We start from the raw sequence: 26,954 nt of genomic DNA, 5'->3' as shown, positions 1-26,954 counted from the left end.
CACGCTCTTGTGAGGTAAACAAATGGCAGGAGATTGGAAGAGATATTTCTACAGGTGTTAATTTTAATGCTGTTTGCTCAGCAATCATTTAATAAAGATGTTTGAATTATACCCCATCTTGTATTCTGCGTTATTATTATGATACCTGTACATTGCGGAGACTGAGATGCTGCTACCGCAGATAATAATAAAAAAACGCTTCATGCAGGACGCTCCAGTTTAGTGTAAAGCGTTTAGCGCATGTAAGCAAACGGAACCGAACTCAGAGCACTTCTGTTACTCTAAGCATTAGAGGGAGTTGTGGAGCAAAGAACCGCACTGAAAACTTTGAAGAGAGCAGACTATTTATTTATTTAATTATATCGCAGCCCTTTGCAATTTAAGAATCGCACTAGGTCATATCGTGGTTTCGATTTTATTTTGATTAATTGTGAAGCCGTAGTAGTAAGTGGGATAATTTACAGTCAGTCAGCCGGTTGTTATCACAAATCGCTTCGCTGTCTGTTTATTTTGCGACAAGCTAAATTGAAAAACAGATTGAAAATGCTCACTCTTATTATTGAGACCATATAGATCTGTAGCTAGGCAGCAACTACTTTTTCCATTAATTTAGACAATAGAGGGAGATTTGAAATTTTTCAGGTCAGAAGGGTCCGGGCCAGGTTTTTTTCTTTTACTGGGGTGACAGCCACAGTTTTCAGCTCTAGTGGGATATCTACCAGAACTAAGCAAACCTTTAATGAGTTTGAGTGACAGACAGTGTTTAAGCAAGGGGGGGGGGGGTCTAACTGACAGGAAGTAGAACTAGAATTCTTGATTAACTCTGAAATTGCAGTTGGGGTGGTAAGGGAAAAGTCTGTAACTGGACCAATCGTGAGGTCCGTGAGGAAATCCTAGAATGGGCCATGGAGTTGATCAAGTTCTTTGTGCACTGGTTAGCAGATCGGTTTTGGATTGTGCAAAACTACTAGAATACTGAGGTGTGACACCAGGTCGGTTTGGCCATTTTTAATTTGGCAAGTGGCTTAAATCCAGTTCAGTGAATTGACTGGGAACAGGGAAATATTTTTTCTGTTTCTTCTCCTTCCACAGGTCTGATGAACAGGGTTTTCTGTGTTCTTGGTTTTGTGGTTACTGCAGTTGGCTCAGGCGCTGGATGCCGGGCATACCATTTCTTAAACATGTTGACATGGAATGTCTGTTGTAGTATGCTGCTGGATGGGATGTCGACTTCATACATGACTGGTCTAACTTCCACCTTACCTTCTAGGAACCTTGCCTCTTTGCCTGCTGTTTTTTGTCAGAAGTAGTTAAAGCAACAGGACCTAATCTCCCAGCTCAAGACTGCAAGTTCTGGCTGCTTTGTCATGCCACTCCTTTTGACAAGTTGAGAGTTGTAGCCATTTAGAGAAGATTGCAGTGGTCTTCTCTAACTGCTCCCTCATTTTAGGACTTATGAGACTATGTTGGTTCTGCCTGTTTTGTCCGCTGCCTCCAAGGTTTATCTTGGGGCATCCAGGGGCCCTCTGACTGGGTGAGCGTGCAGGCATTTGAATGAAGATTTTTTTGAATCCGGAACGCACTAAAACGTATACCCGGTCCTTAAGGAGTGCTGTAGCTCCATGCTTAGAAGTTATTTCTCTGAGAGGATAAGCCTCATGGTGTTAGGACTGTCAACTGGGCTGAGAAACTAAAATTGAATTTTTATCTTAAATATTACCAAAATTCAAATAAAATTAGTTTGTTCGTTTTTTTTTTTTAATAAATTTGCAAAGATTTCAAACAAACTCCTTTCACATCATTATGGGGTATTGTTTGTAGAATTTTTAGGAAAATAATGAATTTAATCCATTTTGGAATAAGGCTGTAACATAACAAAATGTGGAAAAAGTGAAGCGCTGTGAATACTTTCCGGATGCACTGTTATATACAGTGCATCCGGAGAGTATTCACAGCGCTCACTTTTTCCACTTCTAAGTTGAAAACAAGTAGGTAAAGTACTTGTATTTAAGTAGGTGCAATTTTCTCTATCTGCCCTCTGACACTAAAACATACTGTACCTTTTCATAAAGTATGCATACCCTTTCAATAAATTTAAATTAAATATAAATAAAAAATATATAACCAAAAACAACTATAACTTAAACTATATGTTTAAAATAAAACTGTGTCAGGCTAGCAGAACCTTCTTTCTTTATTCAGTAATCTAATGATCAGCTGGATAATCACAGCACTTTTATGCTCACTGAAATCTTATCCAAGTAGGAAAAACTATTTGGAAGCATTTTAAACTTTAAAATATACAACTCTTCGATTATTATTTTTTTTTAAATAGACATCATGGCTGTTTTTTCCGGTTTTTAACCATAGCTTCCAAATTCTTCCGGTTTAATAACCGTGATCATTTTAATTGCTGTTAATTGTGAAAACGGGTAATCGCGACATCCCTACCTCCACGTAAGGGGCTGTTCACACTGGGGGAAAAAAAAACCATACATTGGGTTTTTGTTTATGGTTTCTTTATTTTTTCTCTTTTTTTTTTTTTTTGGAAGAATATTCAAATTTCTAGTTTTAATTTGACAGCACTACAGGGTATCTGGTGGCATTATCGCAAATGACCAGGATGAGTCCGTTTCCTGACTGGTCCACTGGATCATCACATCAACCCCAATACGCTCAAATGGTGTGTCAATGACAGGCGAAGCTATCAGTGGTGTGATTAGCTGTAAATTGACACTCTAAGAAGGTCTTGCAGTTCCTCTTCACTTTGCATCTTTGGCCAATAAAACCTCTTAGAGACACGCATCTGTTTTCATGAATAGTAACATTTGATTCTGTTAACTCTGGCTCCCCCAAGTCTAGCTCAGCTTGATCAGTGCTGTCAATACGCCCCTCAACATGCTCTCTAAACCTTTCTAGCCTCTCAGCTATATACTCTCTCACAGTATCTGCTGTAGAAAAAGGGCATCTCTTCCAAGGCATTAGACACGGTCTCCTCTGCTATTCTGTGCATGGGCTCTTAACCCACACGATATTGTACTCTGTACTGGGTCTTGCATAATGAGCAACTCTGTACCTAGCAAAATGGGAGATTGGTGGCCACACCAACTCTCATGAGGTAGGGCTGGTTGTGTAGCTCTATATAGACATTCCACATGACCTGGAAAACCTGGAAATTTGCAATGCAGTTTTCTAGTCATGGAAAAGTCATGTTAAATTAGAAAAATACCTAAATGTCTTGGAAAATAATTGTTTGTCCTGGAAAAAAATATTATAACCGTTTGACTGTTACTAGCACGGTTTCCGTTACATGCTCAAAAACATGGTAAGAATTGGATTAGAATACGCAAATTTGTATAATTTTGTCACTGCCAGTGGCTACGCATTGTGAAACAACATCAACATTTAGGGGCGCTTACACCCTCATGATTGATTACAGCAGCAGTCAATTGTGTGCTTTGCAATCACGGTCCAACCAAGACAGAGCACTTGATTGATTCCAGCTACAGCTAGTCACGTGCTTGGCTCCAGCAGCGCGTGCGGAGTGAAACTTCGTATTCATAAACTAACTGAATGACCTGGTACATGTACCGACCAACAGATTGAGAGGGGCATGTTGTTGGTTTACTTCAGCATCGGCATGTGAGTCTATGTTGTTCATCACGGAGATAAAAGGGCATAAGAGCTATTCATGTTTAAAAGTGACTGATGTTTATACATGAAGAGGGGCTTTCACATGACTCGCGTCAGCGCTGCTGAATACATTGAAGTCTAGGAAGTGACACTTCAGCGCAACCTCGGCTCCAACTGCTCGCCAAAGTGTTTTTCTCACACATTTTTGCCTCACAAAATGTCTTCGAGTACAAAGCTACAATAAATATTTTTAAATTGTCAAAATATATGGAGATATTGAACGTCTCAATTTATTTTAATACATTTTTACTTTAGCGTACCAGATTATCCAGAGTCCCCATTTATTGAACTACAGTAATTACATTCACAAAAGAAAAGAAAAAAAACGCAAAGACCTAAACATAAACAAGTCCTATTTTTACTTTCTGCAATTAAAGCCATTGCCATTTTTTTTTCTCTTCCAAATAAATGTTTTCAATGTTTATTTTGCTTACCTCTCATTTTCTTGTGTGACAAGCATGTAAATTCGCCCCTCTGTGACGCTTACTGCAACGTGGATTAAACTTAACTCTTCAAGAACTTTTTTTTTTCTCCCCTTTTCTCCCCAATTTGGAATGCCCTATTCCTAATGCGCTCAAGTCCTCATGGTGGCGAAGTGATTCGCCTCAATCCGGGTGGCAGATGACGAATCATATTTGCCTCCACGTCTGAGACCGTCAATCTGCGCATCTTATCACGTGACTTGTTGTGCGCACTACCACAGAGACATGGTGCAAGTGGAGGCTTCACGATATTCTCGGTGGTGTCCACACACAACTTGCCACGTGCTCCACCGAGAGCAAGAATCACACTTTATAGTGACCATGAGAAGGTTACCCCATGTGACTCTACCCTCCCTAGTAACTGGGCCAATTTGGTTGCTTAGGAGACCTGGCAGTCAATTGGCATGCCCTGGATTCAACCTTGTGACTCCAGGGATGGTAGTCAGCATCTTTACTCACTGAACTAACCAGGACCCCCTTCATTAACTTTTCTAACTTCATGAAACACAAGTAGAATAAAAAAAAACAGCAGATGCTCCTGATTGTGACAATTTCTTTAATTTTCTTTAAGAGTCCAAGTACATTGTGAGATGATGCAAAGATATTAAAATAATCTTAGAATAAATGCCACGTTACCCCAGACATCCTCGTTATCATCCTGGGGGTGGTCTCATTGGTTAAAGTGGACCAATCACAGCTGTTGTGGTCCGTGTTGAAGCAACGCAGAGTACATTTTTGAAGAGCTGTAAATAAGGCCACACTGTAAATTTGACACAGAAATATAAATTGACCTTAACCCTCTGGGGTCGAAGGACGCACCGGCGCATCTTGCTGGATTTTTCCGTCATTACAGCGGAAACAACATAACATTCTCCATCATTTTGGGGCATACAGATAAGTGTAAGACATCATTAGAGACATTAAAGGGTCTACTTTTATTTGTGTACATTCACAATAACAAAACCTTGTGCTTTTGTAAAATAAAGAAAATAAAAAAGGTGAGCTGTCAGCAGTCTCTGGGTTCGCGAGCATATATCTGAAACACGTCACGAAAATGAACAAACTCTGCGAATACATATCACACAAACATGAAACGTATGTCTAAAATAAAGCTTAATGTCTACTTTTAAATAAAACTATTCAAATTTAAAACAAATATTCTCCTGCGATGTAATTGGTTTGGAACAAAGCAATGTACAATTTCTCCTGGCTCAGCGCATTATCCCTAATGTGATCGCATCCACAGGCAGAGGGTGCTATTCATAGAGTAATGTGCTGAGGCGATCAATGCAAATGGTGAACACACCCTACTGTGTCTTAAAAACAAAGTTCATTCACTTTTCTGCACATTTGGAAGATCGCACAATACACAAGTGAGAAAACTCCTGGATCGTGACGGAGAGTTAAAATTTTCCTCTCTTGATCCAGCCATTTTGGACAAGTCATTTAGTTTTCATTAGTTGACATGCTATTTTATATAAACATGTACATATTTTACTAGTGGGACCGTTTCCAGACTTGCCAGCCAGGATTCAGAGTATTGACATTAAAACTTGCCTATTAGGACATATTTCAAGTTACATTTAAACGCTGTTTCGGCTAAAGCATTTATTTAAATTGTATGCTGTATGATATAAATATATGTAATATGATATAAAAATAATATAAATGTTTAGATTATATATTAACTAGTGTTTATGCTGCCTCATTATCATCAACAAAGCTTGTGCTTGCAAATGTGTTCAGGTTAAATGAGTAAAATGCACTTTAAAAATGCATTTAGAAAATCAGCATATTATAATGATTTCTGAAGGATTATGTGACACTGAAGACTGCAGTAATGATGCTGAAAATTCAGCTTTGATCACAAATTAGATTTTACAATATATTCAAATAGAAAACTGTTCTTTTAAATTGTAAAAATAGTTTGCAATATCACTGTTTTTACTGTGTTTTGGATCAAATAAATGCAGTCTTTGTGAACAGAAGAGACTTCTTTTAAATGCTAGTGTAGGTCTAAAATTAAGTAAAGTCTTATGTAAAGAAAATGTATAGTCAGATTAATTTTAACTTGATTTTGATCATTAAGTCTCCTCGCATTCATTCTCTTTCTGTCACATTCCTCATTGATGGGCCCAGGGGAGGGGTCTTTGTCTCCTCAGGTGTGAATTACAATCAACATTCATGATAGTTCACTACTCCTCGCATATGACCTTTCTAACACTAAAAGTGTCTTACAAAAGTTAAATTACTATATTGTTTTGTATGAATGAGTGATCAGGATGGTTTTCACATAATTTTGTAGCAAAAACTCTAGCCTACAAGATCCAGTTCACAAAAGGCATGTGGACAAATGTTTAATATGTGTTATATGGCCTTATTTCAATGACTTAAATTTATTTTATTTTTTTTCAAAAACCGTGCATAAACTTTATTTTTTCAAAAATACAAACATGTACACACATGTTGCTCACATATTATTGTAGCCCAGTTTGTGCTGAATACAGTGTTATCAGACTTTAGCCATTAATGTGTTTTTAAGCAACTGATAAAAGCACAAATGTCAAGGCATGTTAACTTCTCCAGGGCCCAAAACACCCTCAGACCCCAGAGGGTTAAGGGCGCTTACACACTAGGGAAAGCTCAAATGGAGCATTTGCCACATGGGAAAGCAAAAGGTCAGTTTGGAAGGCATGTATAACAGAGGGAAGAGATGGTCACTGACAAAGATGGCTGTTTAAAATATATCTTGATGACAATGTACCAGTCAACATTGAAACTCTTCTCCAGGCTGTAATATCTTTTTAGCATGACAGAGAAATATAATAGAGGACAGGGAACTAGTGCAACTAGTCCTGCCTCTCAGAGATTCCCATTGGTCAACAGATGCCTATATCGGTCACATGACAGAGCTTCACTATCGGAAACCCATGCGTTTTCCACCTCCGTCCTTCTGATGTTCCATTCCCGTTGAAATCAATGCATTCTCAGCAATCTCTGATGCAGCATAATCTCTGTTGTGTGGCACCCTAATTGATGCTTTGAGTCAACTCTTGGGAGATGCTCTTTACAATGACCAAAGGACATTATTGAAACATAAATGTGTTATTATTAGGCTATTATTGTTGTCTTATCTGATAAAAGTCATGCTTAGAAGTTTAAATTCTGTAGGAAAATGATACAGTACATGTGATTTGTTCTTTTAATGCCTAAACATTATGCTTAAGTCAGTAGATTTGACATGCAAATTTTAATAAAGGAGAAGTTAAGGACATTATTGATACTCATTATTATTCTTTGACTATTGTTGTCTTTTTAGATGAAAAGTCGGAAATGATAGATCTGCTTTGTTCTTATAGTGCTTAAATACTATAAAGACTCGTGGATTTTGGTTGTGAAAATCTCAAAATGATTCAGATGATTTAGATTTGAATGTGTTACCACCTAGTGGCATCTCCAGTGTCATGAAACTGAACAAATTTGTGAAACACAAGCAAACCACACCTAAGTACCCTTTATTTTTGCTGCCAATTCTACAGAATTGTGTAGATAATTTTCTAAACTTTAATCATAAAATAGCTTAAGTTGGTGCTTTTAGCTTATTCTTTAAAAAAATAACCCCTGAAAACGTCCGTGGTTCTGTGATTCTCAACTTTTTCGACCCTAATGAGTTTACATCCCTGTGAGATATAAACTTTAGACAACGTTGACAGTCAGACCACTGATTTAAAAAAAATAAATAATACAAATAATTCACACTGGGTTGGTAGCATGGTGATTCGACCTTAATTTTCAATAATTCAACAATCGAAGTCGGTTTGTACCACAGTTACAACATGTAGTATGCAGAAAACAAGGAATCTAGTCATAAAAATGGCATTAGCAATAAACAACAATGTCGTGGAATATGACATGCTGTATTTGGAAGAAAATGAATGAACAATTAATCAAATTCAAATTGTGAAATGTCCTATTGTGATAAACTAAAAAAAGTGTCTGATTTAATTGAATAAATAAATAATCTGCTAGTGATGCATGTTTTGCATGCCGCTCATACACTGAAAACACCCCATCATGATCATCACATGCGTGTGTGTGTGCGTGCGTGTGTGTGTGTGTTTGTGTAAGATGACAGAGAGCAGTCTGAAGTGCACGGCACATACAGACTATGTATTTAATTAAGTCACAGTTTTATGGGGATTAATAATCACACTGGGCCATTGAGCAAACTGCTTCTCTGGAGGTGAGAAACTACCATCAAAAACACAAACAACAAAATAAAACCTCGATTAAATGGACGCACGTGTTTTGCTTAAATATTACACTTGTTGGGCACTTGATGTCCTGGAAAATTGTGGCTTATAAAGAGTGGGAACCCTGATAAGCTGTGGATAGCTCTGTTCAATCTCCATGCACACAAACAACTGAGATGGTCTCCTCCTCATTCCATGTATCTCTAGGGATACATTTTGAATATACAAGAGTTTGTGTGCAGCATCACAAGTACAGAGCGTTTTTGCCTTAAAGTAGCACAGTTATAACTGGCTTTGAGTTATGTTCAGGGATAGATGTTTGACTTTGACTGGGTACACAGTCAATGCTTGTGGTCTTAAGTGGTTTTCACACTGGGCATGTTTGCTGCAGTCCAAATCACTAAACACTTGCGCCTCTGTGTGTCGAATGCTGTAATTCAGCAGTTTTATATGTCCAGGAGAATATTCGAAAATATATTTTTTTGAGGACACAGCTGGTTGCATGCTCACTCGTGCACATAGAGAGAAGGCACCTCACCTCTTCTTTGTCCTGCAACGTTCCCCTTTTAATTCATGATTCTTGTTTGTGTGTGTAATTTTACTTCCTGAACAAGTGTGGACCCAAGTAAAGGTTGCTTTCTCACTCATGGAAACTGCACCACAGTTCCATTGCAACCAAGCTCAGACCACTTCCTACAAGTAGTCAGTAACCCCATCCACTCACCAGACTGCAAAACAGCTTTCACAATACTAACTTAAGAAAACTGCTCTTTTTTTCTTCTTTTTTTTTTTTGACTAAACTGCCAGTGTGAAAGTCGCCTTAGGCATTTTCAATTGGCAGGTGGGGACTAGTGTGACCTGGGTCTCCACAATTTAAACACACTACATCTGACTTGTGAGAATGTTGCACTCTTGTGTAAGACTTATTGTGGGTAGGCTTCAGGATCTTGTTGTCTCCTGTCAGACAGGTGATGAGGTGGATCTCAAAATGGTGTTCATTAAGGTGCAAGCTCAGAATCATATTCTTTGTGAATTGACATTTACAAGGGAATACATCTGTCTGTTCTCCTCAGGAAGGTGCTCTCTTTTGGTATTGCTCTCAGCTAACATGTGTATGGCAGTTTATTAAACATCCCTTTGTCTCTTATTGGTATCCTCCCCACCCAGGCCACACCTCAACCCAGAGTGTACTCACATCTGTGGCTTGCTGTCTCATCGCAACCAGAGAGCATTCTGTACAAAATAACACTCAGGTGTTACACCTTCTCTAACTTTTACAAGTAGGCCATATACTGCAGCAGAATGCACCACTCTAAAATAATTATGAGCAATTAAAATGTACATTTTGTGAAATGTCACCATACCCATATATAGAAAGAAGATATGAACTGTTATGTTGTTACTGTCAATTAAAATCATCATGACACACTGAATATTGAACTCACACACATATGCATACATACAGTAACCTCAAAACAAGACAGATATTTCCTAATATATATATACACACACACACACACACACACACACACCGTTCATGGCTCCAAAAGTGCTTAATTGAGAAATCATTACCATCTACGAATGCCCTCTTTTAAGAGTTATTTTTAGGTTCGTTACATAAATCACTAATAATTAAGCATTTGTGAGATATCTAAACTCTTTGCTGCTATCGGGTGCTTTACTAACATATATAAAGTGTGTGGAAGGGTAGCAGGTGGAGTTTCTGGTTCCCCCCCAGGGTAAGATGGTGCCCTGCACAGCCTGTGTAATATGCGTATAGGGAGTGGCGGTACTGCGTAAAGTCTCTAGGTAATTATTATTTTTGTGATGAAAACATCACGCTGGTCACAAAAAGTTGGTCTGCAGGCCGCGTGTTGAGTACCATGATTTTAGAATTAATTTATCTTTGTTTTGAAAATTCTCTCTCTCTGTCTGTCTCTCACTCACACTCTGAATGTCTGGTTTACCCAGTTGTAGTCATGCAAGGTGTTGTCTAGGTGTGACCGCAGCCTTTCTGTGGGTGCGTGGGTGGGTGTGTGCACAACACGCTCACGTTTCGTTTGTCATTGTTTCTACATTGTTTCACCGTTGGGATGGTATTGCGCAGGTGATGAGCGGTGCCAGGTTTCCTCCAGACATGGCATCAATTGAGGCCAAGCAGTTCAATCGGGCCAGAGAATCTTGTTTCTCACAGTCTGATATTCATTTAGGTGCTTTTTTTATGTCTTGTACGGAGGAGAGGCTTTTGTCTGGCGACTCTGCCATAAATCCTGCCTCTGAGCTCTGTTTTTGCTCTATGCTTTTTTTAGCTGTGAGACCTTATATAGACAGGTGTGTGTATTTCCAAATCATGTCCAATCAATTGAATTTGCCACAGGTGGACACCAATCAAAGTGTATAAACATCTCAAAGATGATCCAGAGAAATTGGATGCACCTGAGCTAAATTTCAAGTGTCATAGCAAAGGGTCTGAATACTTATGTCAGTTTGATATTTCCTTTTTTTCTTTTAAATAAATTGCAAAGTGATCAAAAATCTGTTATTTGCTGTGTCATTATGGGGTATGGAGTTGATATGAATTTTATTATATATTTTTTTAAACTATTTTAATATAAGGCTGAAACAACAAAATGTGAAAAATAAATGAAGGGGTCTGAATATTTTCTGAATGCACTCTGTTCAATGATATGCTAGTAAACAATATATTGGATTCTAAAGCTGCTTTTTCTGTTGTCTTATCAATACTTAACAACTCTGCCACAAAAATCTAATGCCTTTTAATTATCTGAAAATTGTTATAATATTTTATTTAAGCAATAAGAGTGCGATATGGCCCTACATGAGCACTGCTGTGATTCGGTCATAAGCACAAGGCTGCTGGCCGATTGCTGGAGGTAATTACAGCGGGTGCTGATTTAGGGCCATATAGCATGATTGCTAGTGCATTATTGCTTATATACAACAGTTTAATGAACAAGTAAATAACAATAAAAAAAGGAAAAACTGAGTACGGTCACAAACTTGTATGTGCATGGAACTATTTTCTTATTTAACGGATCAGAATCTGCCATTTGATGGTTCAAAACAAATGATGCATCGAAGCCTCAAAACAATCACTTTAGAACTAGTATCACAGCTTGGGCTTTTTCTAACAAGTTATTGGAGAAACGTGTGTGTGTGTTTGTGTGTGTGTTCTGTTAATGCATGAGTTTTGGTAAAGCTGCTTTGAAACGATGTGTGTTGTGAAAGGCGCTGTATTTGTATGAGAGAGAGTGGGAGAGAGAGAAATATGGTTAGTGTGCGTTTACCTGTCTCCGTTGCCACTCAATGCAGGCAACATGTATAATAAATATGTACATACATTTTAACACATACTTTAAACTAATTTTTGATGCTACAATAATGTAACACATTTTTTAAATCCAGAAATTACATTACTTGCATTGCTATTGTTTATTTATGTAACACATAGTTAGTATTTTGGCTGTGTACTCACAGAATGACACAGATACACCAGCGCATTGGCCACTTCATGGAGCCTATGCCGTAATTTCGACCTAGAAGCATAAATCAGCTATAACTGTTGTTCATTTGTCACAATCATTTGAGTAGGATAATCTATACCATTTTGACAATGTTGCTTAAATAAATTTTAGAAAACTTAATCAAAATCTGAATTTGTGATTTTTGTGTTTTACACTCTTGTTGTCTGTTGTGAAAAAAATGGCACTTAAAAGCAGTGTAATTATAGCCACCTGACTAGTATCAGGTCTGTGTGCACAATTCCACAAACCTCCCCCTCTCTTCCGAAAACACTCAGATTTACCAAACATGTATATCTGTGCTAGGCTGATTTATAATGTGGAAAAAAAAGAAAGAAAACAGAGGGATCAATAAATTATGAACGATTTACTGCCTTTACCTTGATTAATATGGAATTATGTAATCCATTACAAAGTAACTAATCTTATGTAAAATAAACATATAAAAATGTAATTTGATCAAATTATCAATGCTTGTTTTTGTAATCTGATTAAGTAATCCATATTACATGTAATCTGTTACTACCACAAGTGTCAGTGTATTGATGCATGTTAAGAAACACTTTCTGTTGTTGTTATATGTAGCATACTTCAACTTTAATCTCAGATTTATCCAAAGCAAATTTTCTGTGTCAATGCAGTTCTGTATATTTATGGGCTTTTCTGGATTTTTAGATCATTCTTTTAAAGGTTTAAACCAGGCGCGTCACTAGACCCCTTTTACTGGGGCACATGCCCAAGTATAAATCTGCTGTGCCCCAGTAAAAACAGAAAACGCACATCTGATGCATGCTCGCAGATATACATGTCCGTGCGGCATGCGCCTGTGTGCTTTCTATAACCAAAGCTACTGCAGCGCGCACAGCCACACACACAAGTCCAGGGGGCGGTTGCACCAGCTATTACGTTACACGTTGCACGTTACAATTTAGCCTAGTTGTGGCGTAAATGGGCACTAAATCACAATTTACACACTACTAAATATTTGAGTGCTGCACCATTAAACTTAAGTAGGACGTAACACTGCGGATGAACTAAATATTTATGGATGCCTCCGAACAGGAGTAATGGTTAGAATAAAAAAAGCAGACTCCTATAATGACATCGATGTGCTCATGTTTTGTGTGATTGTCATTAAACATTTCGACATATATTATGATGTTGGCATTTACACTCGTTTACATTTACAAGAGAGAAAATGAAAACATACTTTTAAGTGTCTCTTCAGCATGAAACTGATCTAACGGTGCAGTTTTCAGTGTGTGTCGTCCGGTGTCAAGTGTCAACATATATGAAATATACAAGATATTAAAATGAATAAATGTCTATTTTTCTAGCCTGTTGTATTAGCATTTATTTATCACCCCTTATTTATTTTAGATACAGTTCCTATATATTGTTATTTACACAAGGCAAATATACTATTTATTAAATCTACTTTTATTACGTATCATATTTTAATGGGGATATAATTTATTACAGCTGACAGTTACACGAGCAGACAAAGTTTGAACATTAACTGTAGTGAGATAAAACTTAAAATTTAAGGCTTTTTATTGGATCAATACAGGTAAACGTCATATTATGCGACTACGCATTACTTTAAGTGGAGTTTACAACCTATTAGTTAAGTCTTACCTTAAGAACAGGTGGTGCAGCCAAATTAAGCACTGACTTAGTTACAAACTAGTTAGTAAGCCCTTAGTGTGAACTTTACCTCCTAACTTACGCGAGAACTTACGCACAGCTGGCGCAAACCTACCAGGTGTCGGCACATAAGTCAGAATTGAGGTAGGCTATGAAAACATGATGAAACTAAAGTAAGTTTCTAAATAATACCGATGGTCTTATTTTGACATACATTATTGGCTCCTGTATACAGATGGACATCAGAACATTATTTGGACAAAGCAGGGATAGGAAACAGAAAGGAGAGAGTTTGTTGGAGGTAAACAAGCTACTTGATAAACGAACTACATCCTCAGCCGTCAGAGACAGGTTTCAGACATCAGATGAAAAAGCATCGTCTCAGGAAAACCTCTGTCAAGTCAATTGCAGAGAAAATAAACACATTTTTGTGTTCCGTAGAACTGTCTTTGATTATGATAACATTGAATCAATCTTTTGGATATTAAATTAATAATTTAATTCACTAATGCTAGTTTAAGACACTACATAAACAGTTGTCAGTAACTATGGCTGCTGTGTGCTAATTACCTAGCAATTAAAAAGGACTATAGTTTGGCTTGTTTTGAGTAGTTGTTGCTAGTAAACGCCAGTTTAAACTTACAATTATGTTAACTAGCTAGTTATTAATTTATAGAAACGATACTTCTGCATTTATAAAGTTAGAGATAGATTCACAAGCTAGCAACCAAACTCTCCGTTTAGCTACCAACTCTGCCTAGCGACCAACTCTGCTCATTCGTCTGAGGCCGTTTTGCTTGACGTTGGATAACGCAATTCCATAGACTTACTTGACAGAGGTTTTCCTGATGTGTAATGTGTAATATAGAAGAATGCAAATGTGCAAGGAAGTTTTCTCTGATTTTGTTATTTGCATATACAGTGTATGCATTTTATGCCATAAAACATGTTGAGAATGTTCATGTACAGTATGTTGAAGATACTTAAATATTTTCATAAAGGTTAATATGGTGGCTCAGTGGTTGAGGCTCAGGGTTACTGACCAGAAGGTCGGGGGTTCAAGCCCCAGCACCACCAAGATGCCACTGTTGGACCCTTGAGCAAGGCCCTTAACCCTATCTGCTCCAGGGGCGCCGTATCATGGCAGACCCTGCACTCTGACCCCAGCTTAGCTGGGATATGTGAAAACTAATAAATTTCACTGTATATATATATATATATATGCAAAAAAACTGTGTGTATAATGTGTGACCAAAATAAAGGATTCTATTCTAATATCTCTACACGTTTAACTTTCCCAGTACCAGTAAATAGTGGGTTACGCAAGGTTTTGTATAGTGCATTGTGCACACTTGCACGAAGTAGGCTTTCAAGAAAGAAAAAAAAAAAAGGGATATGAGTAATGGGGGCATGTGCCCAGTAGAGTTTTATATCTAGCAATGCCCCTAGTTTAAACCATTAATTTAGTACAATAGTTGATTGACTGGCGAGTAGCCTGTCTTTATACCTGCATTTATTTTTTTATACCTGTCTTAATACCAGATACCTGCACCTTGTTTATACCTGTATTTAGAGCTGTGCTTTTGTGATTGCATCATAAAACAGAAACCGATTTGAATACAACATGTAAACGGGGTTTGTGGGTACTTTCTTACCAGGGTCCCCACTTTGTTTTAGTTTCTTATTCTTAAGAAATCTGACTGCTGCTTTATGCATTTTTTATTTTTTTTTAACTGGCGACTTGGTGTGTAGAAAGAAATGCCAGAAGACCATGCCCCCATTTTTGACATGTTCCTTTTTTATTTTATTTTTTATTTTTTTGCCTAGTCTTGTGTATAGAGCAAGAATATTCCAGAAACCTGCTCTGTTGCATTGCTGATAAACCAGCTATCCATTTTTGCCATCTTTGCTTTCACGCTTGGTCTTTCATCCTCCACACACTTTTTTGTCTTGTTTTTGTCTGTGGTGGTCTACCATATTACATAGTAATCCATGTTTGCTTAAGAGTTATTGTACTGGTGTTTGTTTAGTCAATGTAAAATTGACTAGATTCACTTCCTTTGCTGCTTGATGCAATTTTTGTTATTGTACACTGGTTAAACCTTTTCAACATTCAACATGTAGATTTACTACACTCGAAATGCAGATACAGTCCCCCTAAACCACACGAGGTTAAAGATATTGACCATAGTAGTAGTAGAGCCAAATTACGATCAAAAGTGGAAAGAGATGTTTGCATGACTTTATTACTCATTTTGTTGCTTTAAATTTACTGTGGAATGTTTACATGCAGATTTGCTAGTCTAATTCGGACCCAAGAAATGTGAATGATGCAAGCTGCTCGCCAAATTCAATTTCTGCGAAGACGGGCAGCAATTAGCAATTACTGTGTTGACCATAGTAAATGTTTTCCACTCTTGGAAATGATGATTGTGCAATAGTCAAGCAAATTATGTCATCAATATTGGCCCACTTCGGCTAATTAGATCGACTTGCTATCACGTCAGCTGTGTACTCTGGGGCGGTTCCTTGGTGTGCACCCAAATAGAAACTGCTTTCACACCAACCAAGTAAATGGAATCTTGTGTCAATTGTACTCTGGTCCGCACCAAATTCTTTAGTGTGAACCGTGTTATAGATATAGAGCTCAGGCAGTTTAAGGAAGCATTTGGGAATGATTAGTGTCTATATCAGGGCTAGTAACTGGCAGCACTTGGTTCAAATCCAGCCTGCTAAGTCATCTGTTTCTGGCCCTCCGGCTGATTTTGATAAAATTTTCCAGTCTAATACACCAGACCACACTATGCACAAAATTCGCTGTTGAGGTTAACAACTCTCAGCAGCGCGCACAGCAACTTTCAGTCAATTATCCCAACCTGCCATGTTTGAGCATTTCTGGCTGTGGTTCTGATTGTGTCTTAAATAATTCAGTCAAATCTATTTCAGATCTACAGATGTAATAAATGTAAACATAGGTCCGATCCTGGATGCTGATTGGTAAATAGCCGTGCTTCATTCATGATAAAGAACTTCTATGACCCCTTCACCAAGCTCCCAAGTCTCCGGACTTATCTGTCTGCACTTATCTATCCAAGTCTCCGGACTTATCCCAGCACTTATCCTTTTTCAAATAGAAAATTAAATCTATTAAATAATTTTAAGTGAAATTATTGTTCTATATTAGATAACCATTGTTTTCTTATGTGGGTTGATATTGTCAAAGATCTTGCTTCAGCAGATTAAAATGTTCTTCCTCAGTTTTCATAATTTGTAAATAATACCCTGGAGTGTTAAAATATTCAGTATATCTTCATAATGTCTTCATATCTGTAAAAGGAACTTATGGCCAAAACTTTAAAAAACTGTTAACTGAAAATCGCTGACCATTTTAATGTAAATGAACACACATTAAGGGTATCTAATTTTCTATGTTAATCTGTTACTTGCAATGAAAGTGCTAGCTAAGATAAATATGGAAAAATGTATGCCCTGTCTTTAAATTTTTATCTGGATAATCAGGCCCCCTCAAAAAGTAGTTGAAGAGCCCTGGTCTTATACACTTTGTTAAAGGGGTCATGACATGGTTTTTTTTATTGTATTATTATGTTCCCTTAGGTGCAATTATAGTATTAATATATTTTTTTTTAAGAAAAACTTTTAAAATCTAGTGATTTATGACCTTTTCCCACCCTGTTTCTCATCCTCTGATTCAAACAGGCTGTTTTGGGAGCGTTTTCCATTTAAGACTTCAGTGTTAACGCCCACTGTTATGATTGGCTAACGTCAGTGCCTATGTATCAATTATTGACGCCCCAGCCAGAACAATATGCAAGTAAACTAAGTAAAAACACTGTGATTATTCATAATGAATGAAATTGCGCTTTAAAAAGTAGTTTAAAGTTTAAAATAGATTACTTACAGTTTGCGTCGTCGTTGTTCCCAGAATAGTCGGCACGGACTTATCTTTGAGCAACAGTTTTCTGGCAAAGCCAGCATCATATTGAGATTTGTTCTCAAAACAGTCATCCTTAAAATGTACAGAACAAGCGCTTAAGTTAACACTGCCGTGACTGGGTCAGATCCGCAAAAAATAAACTGCATCCATTTTTCCCTGGCGTCTGGATCTTTCGGCAGCTTATTCAGAGGTTTTGTTTGACCACAGCCAGGAACAGCACATCTGTGTGGCATCGTAATTTTCCTGTGCACAAGTAGTCTCTGTCAGAGCTCGCTGTCCATCGACTGAACACTTGTGAGGCGACGGCGATACTGAAATGAGCGTAGTCTTGCGCTTAAAGCGTAGTTATCTTGTGCTGGAGGCGGTCATATGCAAACGCTGTTACGTCACTTCTAACCGACACGTCACTTCTAACCATGAATCCAGAACGAGCTGTATTTTGAGCTTGATTAAATAAATGATTCATTTAGAATGGGGAGGACGTCTTAAAATATTAAACTTGCAGGACGTTTTAATGATACAAAGACCTCTTATATACCAAAAGATCAAGGCAAATTTGGTTTCTCATGTCATGACCCCTTTAATAAATGCAGATATCCTGACTGTTACTGTTATACCGTTCACAGGCTGATAATGAGGAGACGAAGGAGCGTTTGTATGAGAGTCTTCTTGCGGAGTGTAGAGACACCATTCAAGCCATCAGAGAGGAACTCCGGACTGATGTGGTGAGAGATGCTCTACTAACAACTCCTTAAACAGGACCAGTATGATTCAAGTGTTTCACAGTACGAGGTATTCATTAAGGAAGTAAAACTGCATCAGATACATCAATCTGATAACGAAAATTTAAAGCATAAACAGTATTTAATATTCAGTTATAATGTATTGCCGTTAATTGTCCAAAATACAGTTCTTCTATTTTACCTTCTGACTTATACCAAAATAGTGTATTCAAACTGAATTATTTCAGACATTGGGCCCCATTTTAAGAGCGCTATGCCTTAAGCACAGAATTATTCAATCCGTTATATGCACAAAGTTAGTGGGCATGACCATGAAGTTTTGACGTTTTCTTGCAAGCAAGCGTTAAGTCAAGCCGTATGTGGGTTGGTGAAATAGCGAGCGCAAAGCGCTGATGGGCAGGGTCGAATGCAGTTTAATTCCAATGCAGTCGTTCCAATGCCATGGTTTTAGCAGTGAAATACCACAGATTTGGAGGATGTTTGTGTTTCCTTCCACCTCGGGACCACAATGTACGGTATGCGTTCTATATCAGCCTGTATAACCTGCAGTCTTGGTGTTATGCGACAGATGATGCACTGCTGCTCTCCCATTGTTTATTGTTTTGTAATGCATATTTGTTATGTTTCTCTGTTTAATGTTTATTTTCTGTACAGCATCATTTATTATTATTGTTAATATTCATATTGAACTACTGACATAAACATCATGGTTTTAAAAGTGATTGATTGCTCTTTTAAATCATTTACTGGTGGAATTCAGACATTGCACTGAGATTAAACATGCTTCTCAGACTTCTTAGTGCAATGGCCTTATTCTCATTAACATACAGTACACCCACTGTTTGCTGGCATACACCCACAAATGGCACAAACTAGGGAAGCTCTGATACCTGGATAGGTATCGGCTCTGATACTGAAGCTTTTAGGCTGATTGGTATCGGTCCGACGAGCCCTATCCAAATCCGATACTGTGCGTTAGTCATGTTCGTTACTGTCAAGCTCCAAAAATGACATAAAAGAACCATAAAAACACCAGTAAAGCAGTTCATATGACTCGTGGATTTTATTCGAAGCCACTAGAAGATGTGCGATAGCTCTGTGAATCACAAAAGGCTTTGTTTATTAAATAAATATATAATATGCACGTGCAGCTCCGCCAGAATTTGAATAAGAAATGCAGACACATACAGGACTTCCTGTAGATTTCATAATGTCAAAATAAAAGCATGACGGTTTAAAAGTTAAAGGTGCATGATTGAGATATATGACTATTATAATATATTATTATTGTCATTAGTATTTGTTTACAAATGATAATATTTAAGGTGAGTGTGTTCTAAAAAGTAACTGTGTGAATGAAAAGTGATCTGATATCTATCAACTAAATTTAACAAAAAAAATATCCAGATACAATTGAAAACATTTTGCCCAAAGTAATAAATAAATAAATGGCTTATTTTCTACTGATGACTTATACTGGAATTACTGTTAATTTTGCTGCTACATTATCCAGTATAGTAGTTAACAATAAAGTGTTTTTTAATAAGCTATACATTTATATTGATATAATGTGTAGTTAAAGGCTTGTGTTTCTTTACATATTAAAGAGTACTCCCAATTAGTTCCACACAATAATGTAAAGATATTCTAAACTGTTGTTGCCAAAAAAACAACACTGGTATCGGATCCGGATTGGTATGGGCCGATACTGAGATTTCCGATATCGGATTGGAAGACAAAAAGTGGTATCGGTGCATCCTTAGCGCAAACACTCCCACCCACATCCACTTGCTCTTTAGGTTGGCACGAAAATTGCACTTAGAATTAGTGCTATTATGAAAATGCACATTGGTTGTGTGTTGCACTGTGCCTAGCGTGGTCACACAAATAGTCCAGTAATGAATCATAAATTGTTTTTGACATGACATACTTTTGATATGTTTTAGAGTATACCTTGTCCTGCTGCATTGCATGGTATACTACATCTAAAATTAGTTTTCTCAGCATTTTGGTAATTATTTAAAAATGATTATACATTTATTATTTCTTCATATTGAGAGGACATGGAACATTTTACTTAAAAATAAATAAATAAATAAATGATGCTTCGCACTTCAGCATCAGCACTATTTTAAATGAACTAATGAAGGTTCAAGGACATGTTATTAGTGAAATCTACCCAAATATTCATACTTTTATTAAGATCTGATCTTGATTCCTCTATCTTTAGTCCTACTCTGGATCCATTTGGATATGTACAGCTGATCCCACTTCTTCACCATTGAGTTTGATACACATGACCCTGTGTGCATCTAACATTTGTGTAGAACTGTCTATTTAAATAGGTTTGTGTGTTTTGCTATATAGAAACAGAGAGAGAGGGCTGCTGACAGTGCTGAGAGTGGCAAGGTGTCTAATCTGCAATACCTACACAGGTTAGTAACATTCAGTCGTCATTTCTGCTGTACAACTGTACTTTGATGACACAGAAGTCTTTTTTTATGTTAATTTGCATGTAGTTACCTGACATATATCAAGCTGTGGACTGTAGTGAAGAGGAATGAGAGCATGGCTCACGCACTACAGGCTAAACTGAAAGAACCACAAACTGATGAGAACAAGAGAGGACCACGACCACAAGACCTCATACGACTCTATGACATCATCCTGCAGGTTCAGAGCTCAACCACACTCTTCATACAATGCCTTTGGCAATGAGCTCGTTCTGTGTTGTAATTTTGTATCTCTGACAAAATCATATATGAGACTCTTAACCTCAATACCTGATATCATTTAAAATATCACAATAGTACAATAATATCGCTCTTGGGATCAGAACCTTTGTATTACCGTATTTGCCAAAAATAAATATGCATCTGATTATAAGTTGCAACTATTCAAAATCATGTTTAGAAAAAAGAAATTTTTTTATACTGAGGTTGCAAGTGGCATGCGTTAGGACGTAGGAGCAGTCAACATTCTTTTCAGCTGCTTGGCATGTCAAGTTGTGCTCTCTAAAGATTATCTACACATCGGATCACGTTGTATTTTTGGCTCTGGAGCATGTTTTATTTTTTATGAAAACTACATGTAACTCTAAGATGCATGCCTATATAAAAACAGCTTTTATCCTGTCTAAACTGGACACGAGTGTTGTGTCAAAAGTAAAATAACCCCATTATAATCAATGATGATGTCAACACTGGAAGCATTCGTTGTGACGTGACAGTCACGCCAACATTAAACGTAAGTACAAAAGATGGTACATAAATGCATAATTCAACAATATATAAAAACACAATCATTTTCAACAATTACAATCAAAAGATTTTATAAAGTTTTTATTTAAAATGTTCATTGTTCATTTCATTAGCTATTCATTAAAACATAATTTAATGAAGATGTGAGTTATGATTGAATTTGTTTTTAATTTGTTGGCACAGTGATGGTAAACAGGATATTTAAACTGGTTGCATATAATACTTTGTAAATGCTACTTTAACATCCTGATGTTCCGGGGTTTGGGTAAAGGAGGCAATAAAAAAAAGTGTTTGAACTAAACGTGGAGTTATCTTTTGAGCTAACATTGGTAGCAGAGGATGGTTACTAACTACAGGGTTCCACCAACGTTTGAAGAAGGAAAACCCTACGAAAGCTGGAAGAATGAAGTCAACATTTGGACCAGAGTTACCGATTTGGAAAAAAAAAAACAAGCTCTTGCCGTCGCCCTGGCGCTATCAGGAAGGGCGCGGGATACAGCGATGGAAATTCCGGTAGATGATCTAAATAAAGACACTGGAATGACCACTTTGTTAGTGAAACTGGATGCTTTGTTCCTTAAAGAGGAAAAGGACAGGATCTACGATGCTTACTCAGATTTCGACCGGATTATGAAAGAAGCGAACATGTCCATGGCGGACTATATTATTGATTTCGAACAGCGCTATTCTCGGATGAAAAAGTACAACATGGAGCTACCCGACGCAGTTTTAGCTTTTAAGCTTTTGGATACTGCGTGTTTGGATACGACGGATAGGCAGTTGGCTCTAACTGCATGCACTGACTTAACTTATGCCTCGATGAAGTCCGGCTCTGAAGAGAATATTTGGCGGAAAACAGCGGCGGCAGCACAAAGTATTAGCCAGGAGTCCGTGTTTGTGACAGAGCAGCGACGGCAGAAAAGTAAGTCCTGGCAGCAAAGTGCTCACCAGAAAACTCCACAGCCCGGTACTAACCCGCTAGATAAGTACGGACGGCGATCGAAATGTGCAGTGTGCCAAAGTACATATCACTGGGTCAAAGATTGTCCGCATAAAGGTGAGAGTGTTAAGATTACAGAAGATAAAACTGACATGGAAGAGTGTAATATTACTCTGTACACCAAAGAATCACCGACAGATGCAGAAATATTCATGACCGAATGTTATGGCTCAGCAATAATAGACACTGCTTGTACTAGGACAGTCTGTGGACAAGAGTGGCTTGACAACTACAGTACTGTGTTACAGAAGAAAAGTGTAAAGATGATGAAAGAAACAGAAGCAGAAAGTCACAGGCCTTTCAAGTTTGGAGATGGAAAAGTAGTTTACTCAGGAAAAAGAGTCAAGATTCCTGCAAAGATTGGCAACATGAAGTGTAATATTGAAACAGAAGTGGTACCTGTAAACATCCCCCTGCTTTTGAGTAAGACATCATTAAAAAGGGCAGGGACCGTTCTGGACATGGAAAATGACAGCGCAGTAATGTTCAACCAGCCGGTCAAACTAGACTTTACAAGCTCTGGACATTATTGTGTGAACATTGTGGACAATGAAAATAAAAATCCTGCTCACTCTGATCAGATATTAACTGTTGAAGATGAAATATTGTCAATCACAGACAAGATGAACACAAGTGAGAAGATGAAAGTTTTGGAAAAGCTTCATAAACAGTTTGGGCATGCCTCTGCAGACAAACTACTAAGACTGATGGATAATTCTGGCAACAAGGACGCTAGAATGCCCCAGCCTGTTGCAAAAGATCATAAACCAATGTGAAGCATGTCAGAAATACTGTAGAACCAAACCAAAACCTGCTGTCGGATTACCACTGGCATCTACGTATAATGAAACAGTTGCTATAGATTTGCACGAGCTTGAGCCAGGGGTCTGGTACCTACACATTATTGACCAGTTTACTCGTTTTAGTGCTGGTAGTGTCCTCACCACCAAGAGGGCTTCTGAAATTGTCAAGCATTTTATCCACGATTGGATTAGTGTACATGGCCCACCATAAAAGCTATTCAGTGACAATGGTGGCGAGTTTAATAATGAAGAAGTGAGAGACATGGCCGAGAACTTTAATATTGAAGTTAAGACAACACCTGCCTACAGCCCCTGGAGCAATGGACTGTTGGAGCGTCATAATCAAACCCTAACTGAGATCATTATGAAAGTGAAAGCTAGTACTGAATGTGACTGGAGCACTGCAATGGACTGGGCCTTGATGGCAAAGAACTGTATGCAAAGTGTCCATGGGTACAGTCCACATCAGCTGGTGTTCGGGCAGAATCCTAATCTGCCCTCAGTGTTAATAGACAAAGCACCGGCTCTAGAGGGGACTACCAAGAGTGAATGGGTTGCTAAGCACATTTCAGCCCTGCATGCTGCAAGAAAGGCTTTTACAGAAGCTGAATGTTCGGAGAGGATACGGAGAGCTCTAAAGAAACAGTTACGGCCCACTGACGAGCGATACTGAACCTGGAGATAAGGTTTATTACAAGCGAGTGGACTGTCCAGAATGGAAAGGGCCTGGAGTGGTCATTGGACAGGATAGTGCAGTTGTTTTTGTCAGACATGGAGGCACCTGTGTCAGAGTGCACCAACTAAGGTTAAGAAAAGTTACTCATGAAAATGAAGAGCCTCAGATTGTCTCTGAGGAGAATAACCAAGGACAACGTACAGTGGACATCATTGAAGAAGAGACAAATGTAGAAGCACGAGAGAATGATCCTTTACCTGCTGTTGAAAATGCAGAAGCAGAGAGACCAGACATTGGAAACATTAACATAAAGACTGGACAAATTGTGACATTTAGAAACCAAGCAAGTGGTGTTTCACAAACAGCAAAGGTGCTAGGGCGTGCTGGAAAAGCCAATGGAAAATATAAGAACTGGTATAACTTGGAGCTACTTGAGCCTCGCGGAGGTAGCTGGTAACAGTGAATCAGCAGATCTGTCACAATTAGAGGATCTTACGTGTCCAGAAAGAGGCTTCAAATTCGGATACACACGAGGATGTTTTTGTGACTAAGGATGTGTCTTTTGATGAAGCAAAAGAAAAGGAAATACAAAATTGGAGACAGAGCGAGGTGTTTGAAGAAGTTGAGGACAAAGGACAAAAGTGCGTCTCCACTTCGATGGGTGTGCACTTTGAAAGAGACTGAAAATGGATTAGTTCCCAAAGCAAGACTTGTTGCACGAGGATTTGAGGAGCTACAAGTTTCTGAGCTGCAAAAGGACTCGCCGACTTGTGCCTCAGAGTCACTGAGACTTCTAGTGGCAGTGTTATGTCAAAGACAATGGGAACTTCACTCAATGGACATAAAATCTGCCTTCCTACAAGGCATGGAGCTGTCCAGAGACATTTTTATCAAACCACCACTGGAGGCCAATGGCACAGGGACACTTTGGAAACTAAGAAAATGTGTGTATGGTTTAGCTGATGCCTCATTGTATTGGTATAACAGAGTTAAAAGCATTATGACTGAAGCAGGAGGTATTGTGTCTAAGGTTGACCCTGCAGTTTTCTACTGGCTTGATGAGGACACGAAGGTAACTGGTGTACTTGCTTGTCACGTTGATGATTTCATATGGGGAGGTTCACAGCTGTTTTCAGAGAGTGTCATACCTTACCTTAGGTCAAAGTTCAATGTAGGTCGTGAAGCTCACAATAACTTTTCCTATGTGGGTGTGGATTTTGTGACTTTGGGTAAGAAGGTACAAATACACCAAATGACATACATTCAGCACCTACAGCCCATACATATCACACCTTCACGAGCAGCAGAGTCCGCTTCACCTCTCACAGAAGAGGAGAGAGAACAACTTAGGTCAAAGATAGGTCAACTTCTGTGGGTTGCTAGACAGAGCAGGCCTGATGTCATGTTTGATGCAAGTAATTTGGCATCTTGTCTCAAACAAGCTACAGTTCAGAACATTAATGAAGCTAACAGGGTAGTCTGTAAACTCAAGACCAAGTCAGTTCAGTTGAATTTTCAACAGCTTGGGAAAGACAGTAACTTAAAAATGGTTACATTCACTGATGCATCGTTTGCAAATCTTTCAGATGGGGGTACTCAAGGTGGGTACTTCATTGTTTTGATGGGTGAAAATGGGCAGTTCTCTCCAGTTTCATGGCAATCTAAGAGAATTAAGAGAGTTGTCAGAAGCACTCTTGCAGGTGAAACGCTTGCTATGTCTGAGGGGATTGATAATGCAATTTTTTTGTCAACTCTGTTTTCTGAACTGAATGCTGGTTGTACTGTTTCTCCTGTACCCATAATCTGTGTCACCGATAATTTCTCTCTTGTAGATGCACTGAAGTCTACTAAGTTTGTTGCTGAGAAAGACTGCGTTTGGAAATCAGTTCGATAAAAGAACTGATCCAAACTAAGAGGGTTGGTCAAGTGTTATGGTCTGAAACAAAAGATCAACTTGCAGACTGTCTTACAAAAAAGGGAGCTTCCTCAACCTCACTTCTTAAGGCTCTCTATGAAGGATGCTGGACTGTTAAATGAACTCAAGCATGAGTTTCCCCTCCCTTTACTAATAACCTTTTATGTCATATTGTTGTTCTTATTTAATACACTATGACAGGTTAGCTGGTCGTTTTTTTTTTTGTTTTTTTTCTCTTTAAAGAGAGGGAGATTGTTACTCCTGTGTGTTATCTTAATGGCATATCTCGCCATAAGGGGGCACTGTTGTGGGAGCAGTGTGGAAGGAGCTCCCCTCTTCGGGAGAAGGAGGAAGAGTTTTTTAGGTTGTGTGGTTGTTCCGGGGTTTGGGTAAAGGAGGCAATAAAAAAAAGTGTTTGAACTAAACGTGGAGTTATCTTTTGAGCTAACACCTGAGACCCGGATGAGATTTCTGTGTGCATTTTTTATTTCTCTTTATGATATGCAACTAGTAGCACCTGATAACCATGCAAACTGAGCAATTTCTTTAAAAATAGTTTGCTTAATGTATGTTCTCATAAGGACTGCTGGTCTATGATTTAATATTTTTAATTAAAGCTGCACTACGTAACTTTGTGATCTCTGGCAACATCTGTGGTTGAAATCTAAAATTGCAAGCAATTTGCAGAAGAACACCTCTCGTGTTTCGACACTGCTCCTCTGGCGGATGAATCTCAGGATTTGAGTTTTACTTTCATCCTGATATTATTATGTTATACGATTAAACATTTAAAAATGAAATATTACTTGCTTTGATAGCTTTTTTATATTTTTTATATTATGTACAGCCCAGTGTAAATCTTGTCAACTCAATCACTGACAAAACATTTGTTGACTTAGGGTTTTTTTTATTTCGTCAGTGGTAATGAAGACAAAACGAAAAAGGCGCATAATGATGATAATTAAATTATTTTATTCAACCATAC

General features: G+C 38.0%; 1 protein-coding gene across 1 annotated transcript in view; it reads left to right on the top strand.

Annotated features, from left to right (window-relative positions):
- srp68 (signal recognition particle 68) overlaps positions 1 to 26,954 on the top strand; it is a 102,832-nt gene that overhangs the window by 61,251 nt on the left and 14,627 nt on the right. Inside the window, exons 9-11 of the mRNA XM_052140407.1 lie at positions 18,199 to 18,297; positions 20,683 to 20,750; positions 20,835 to 20,988. Of these exons, the coding sequence (XP_051996367.1) occupies positions 18,199 to 18,297; positions 20,683 to 20,750; positions 20,835 to 20,988 (321 nt within the window). The remainder of the gene's footprint in view (positions 1 to 18,198; positions 18,298 to 20,682; positions 20,751 to 20,834; positions 20,989 to 26,954) is intronic.

The sequence above is a fragment of the Xyrauchen texanus genome, chromosome 13 (assembly GCF_025860055.1).
Source record: "Xyrauchen texanus isolate HMW12.3.18 chromosome 13, RBS_HiC_50CHRs, whole genome shotgun sequence".
Classification (NCBI taxonomy): Eukaryota; Metazoa; Chordata; class Actinopteri; order Cypriniformes; family Catostomidae; genus Xyrauchen; species Xyrauchen texanus.
This window is presented reverse-complemented; position numbering and strand designations above follow the sequence as displayed.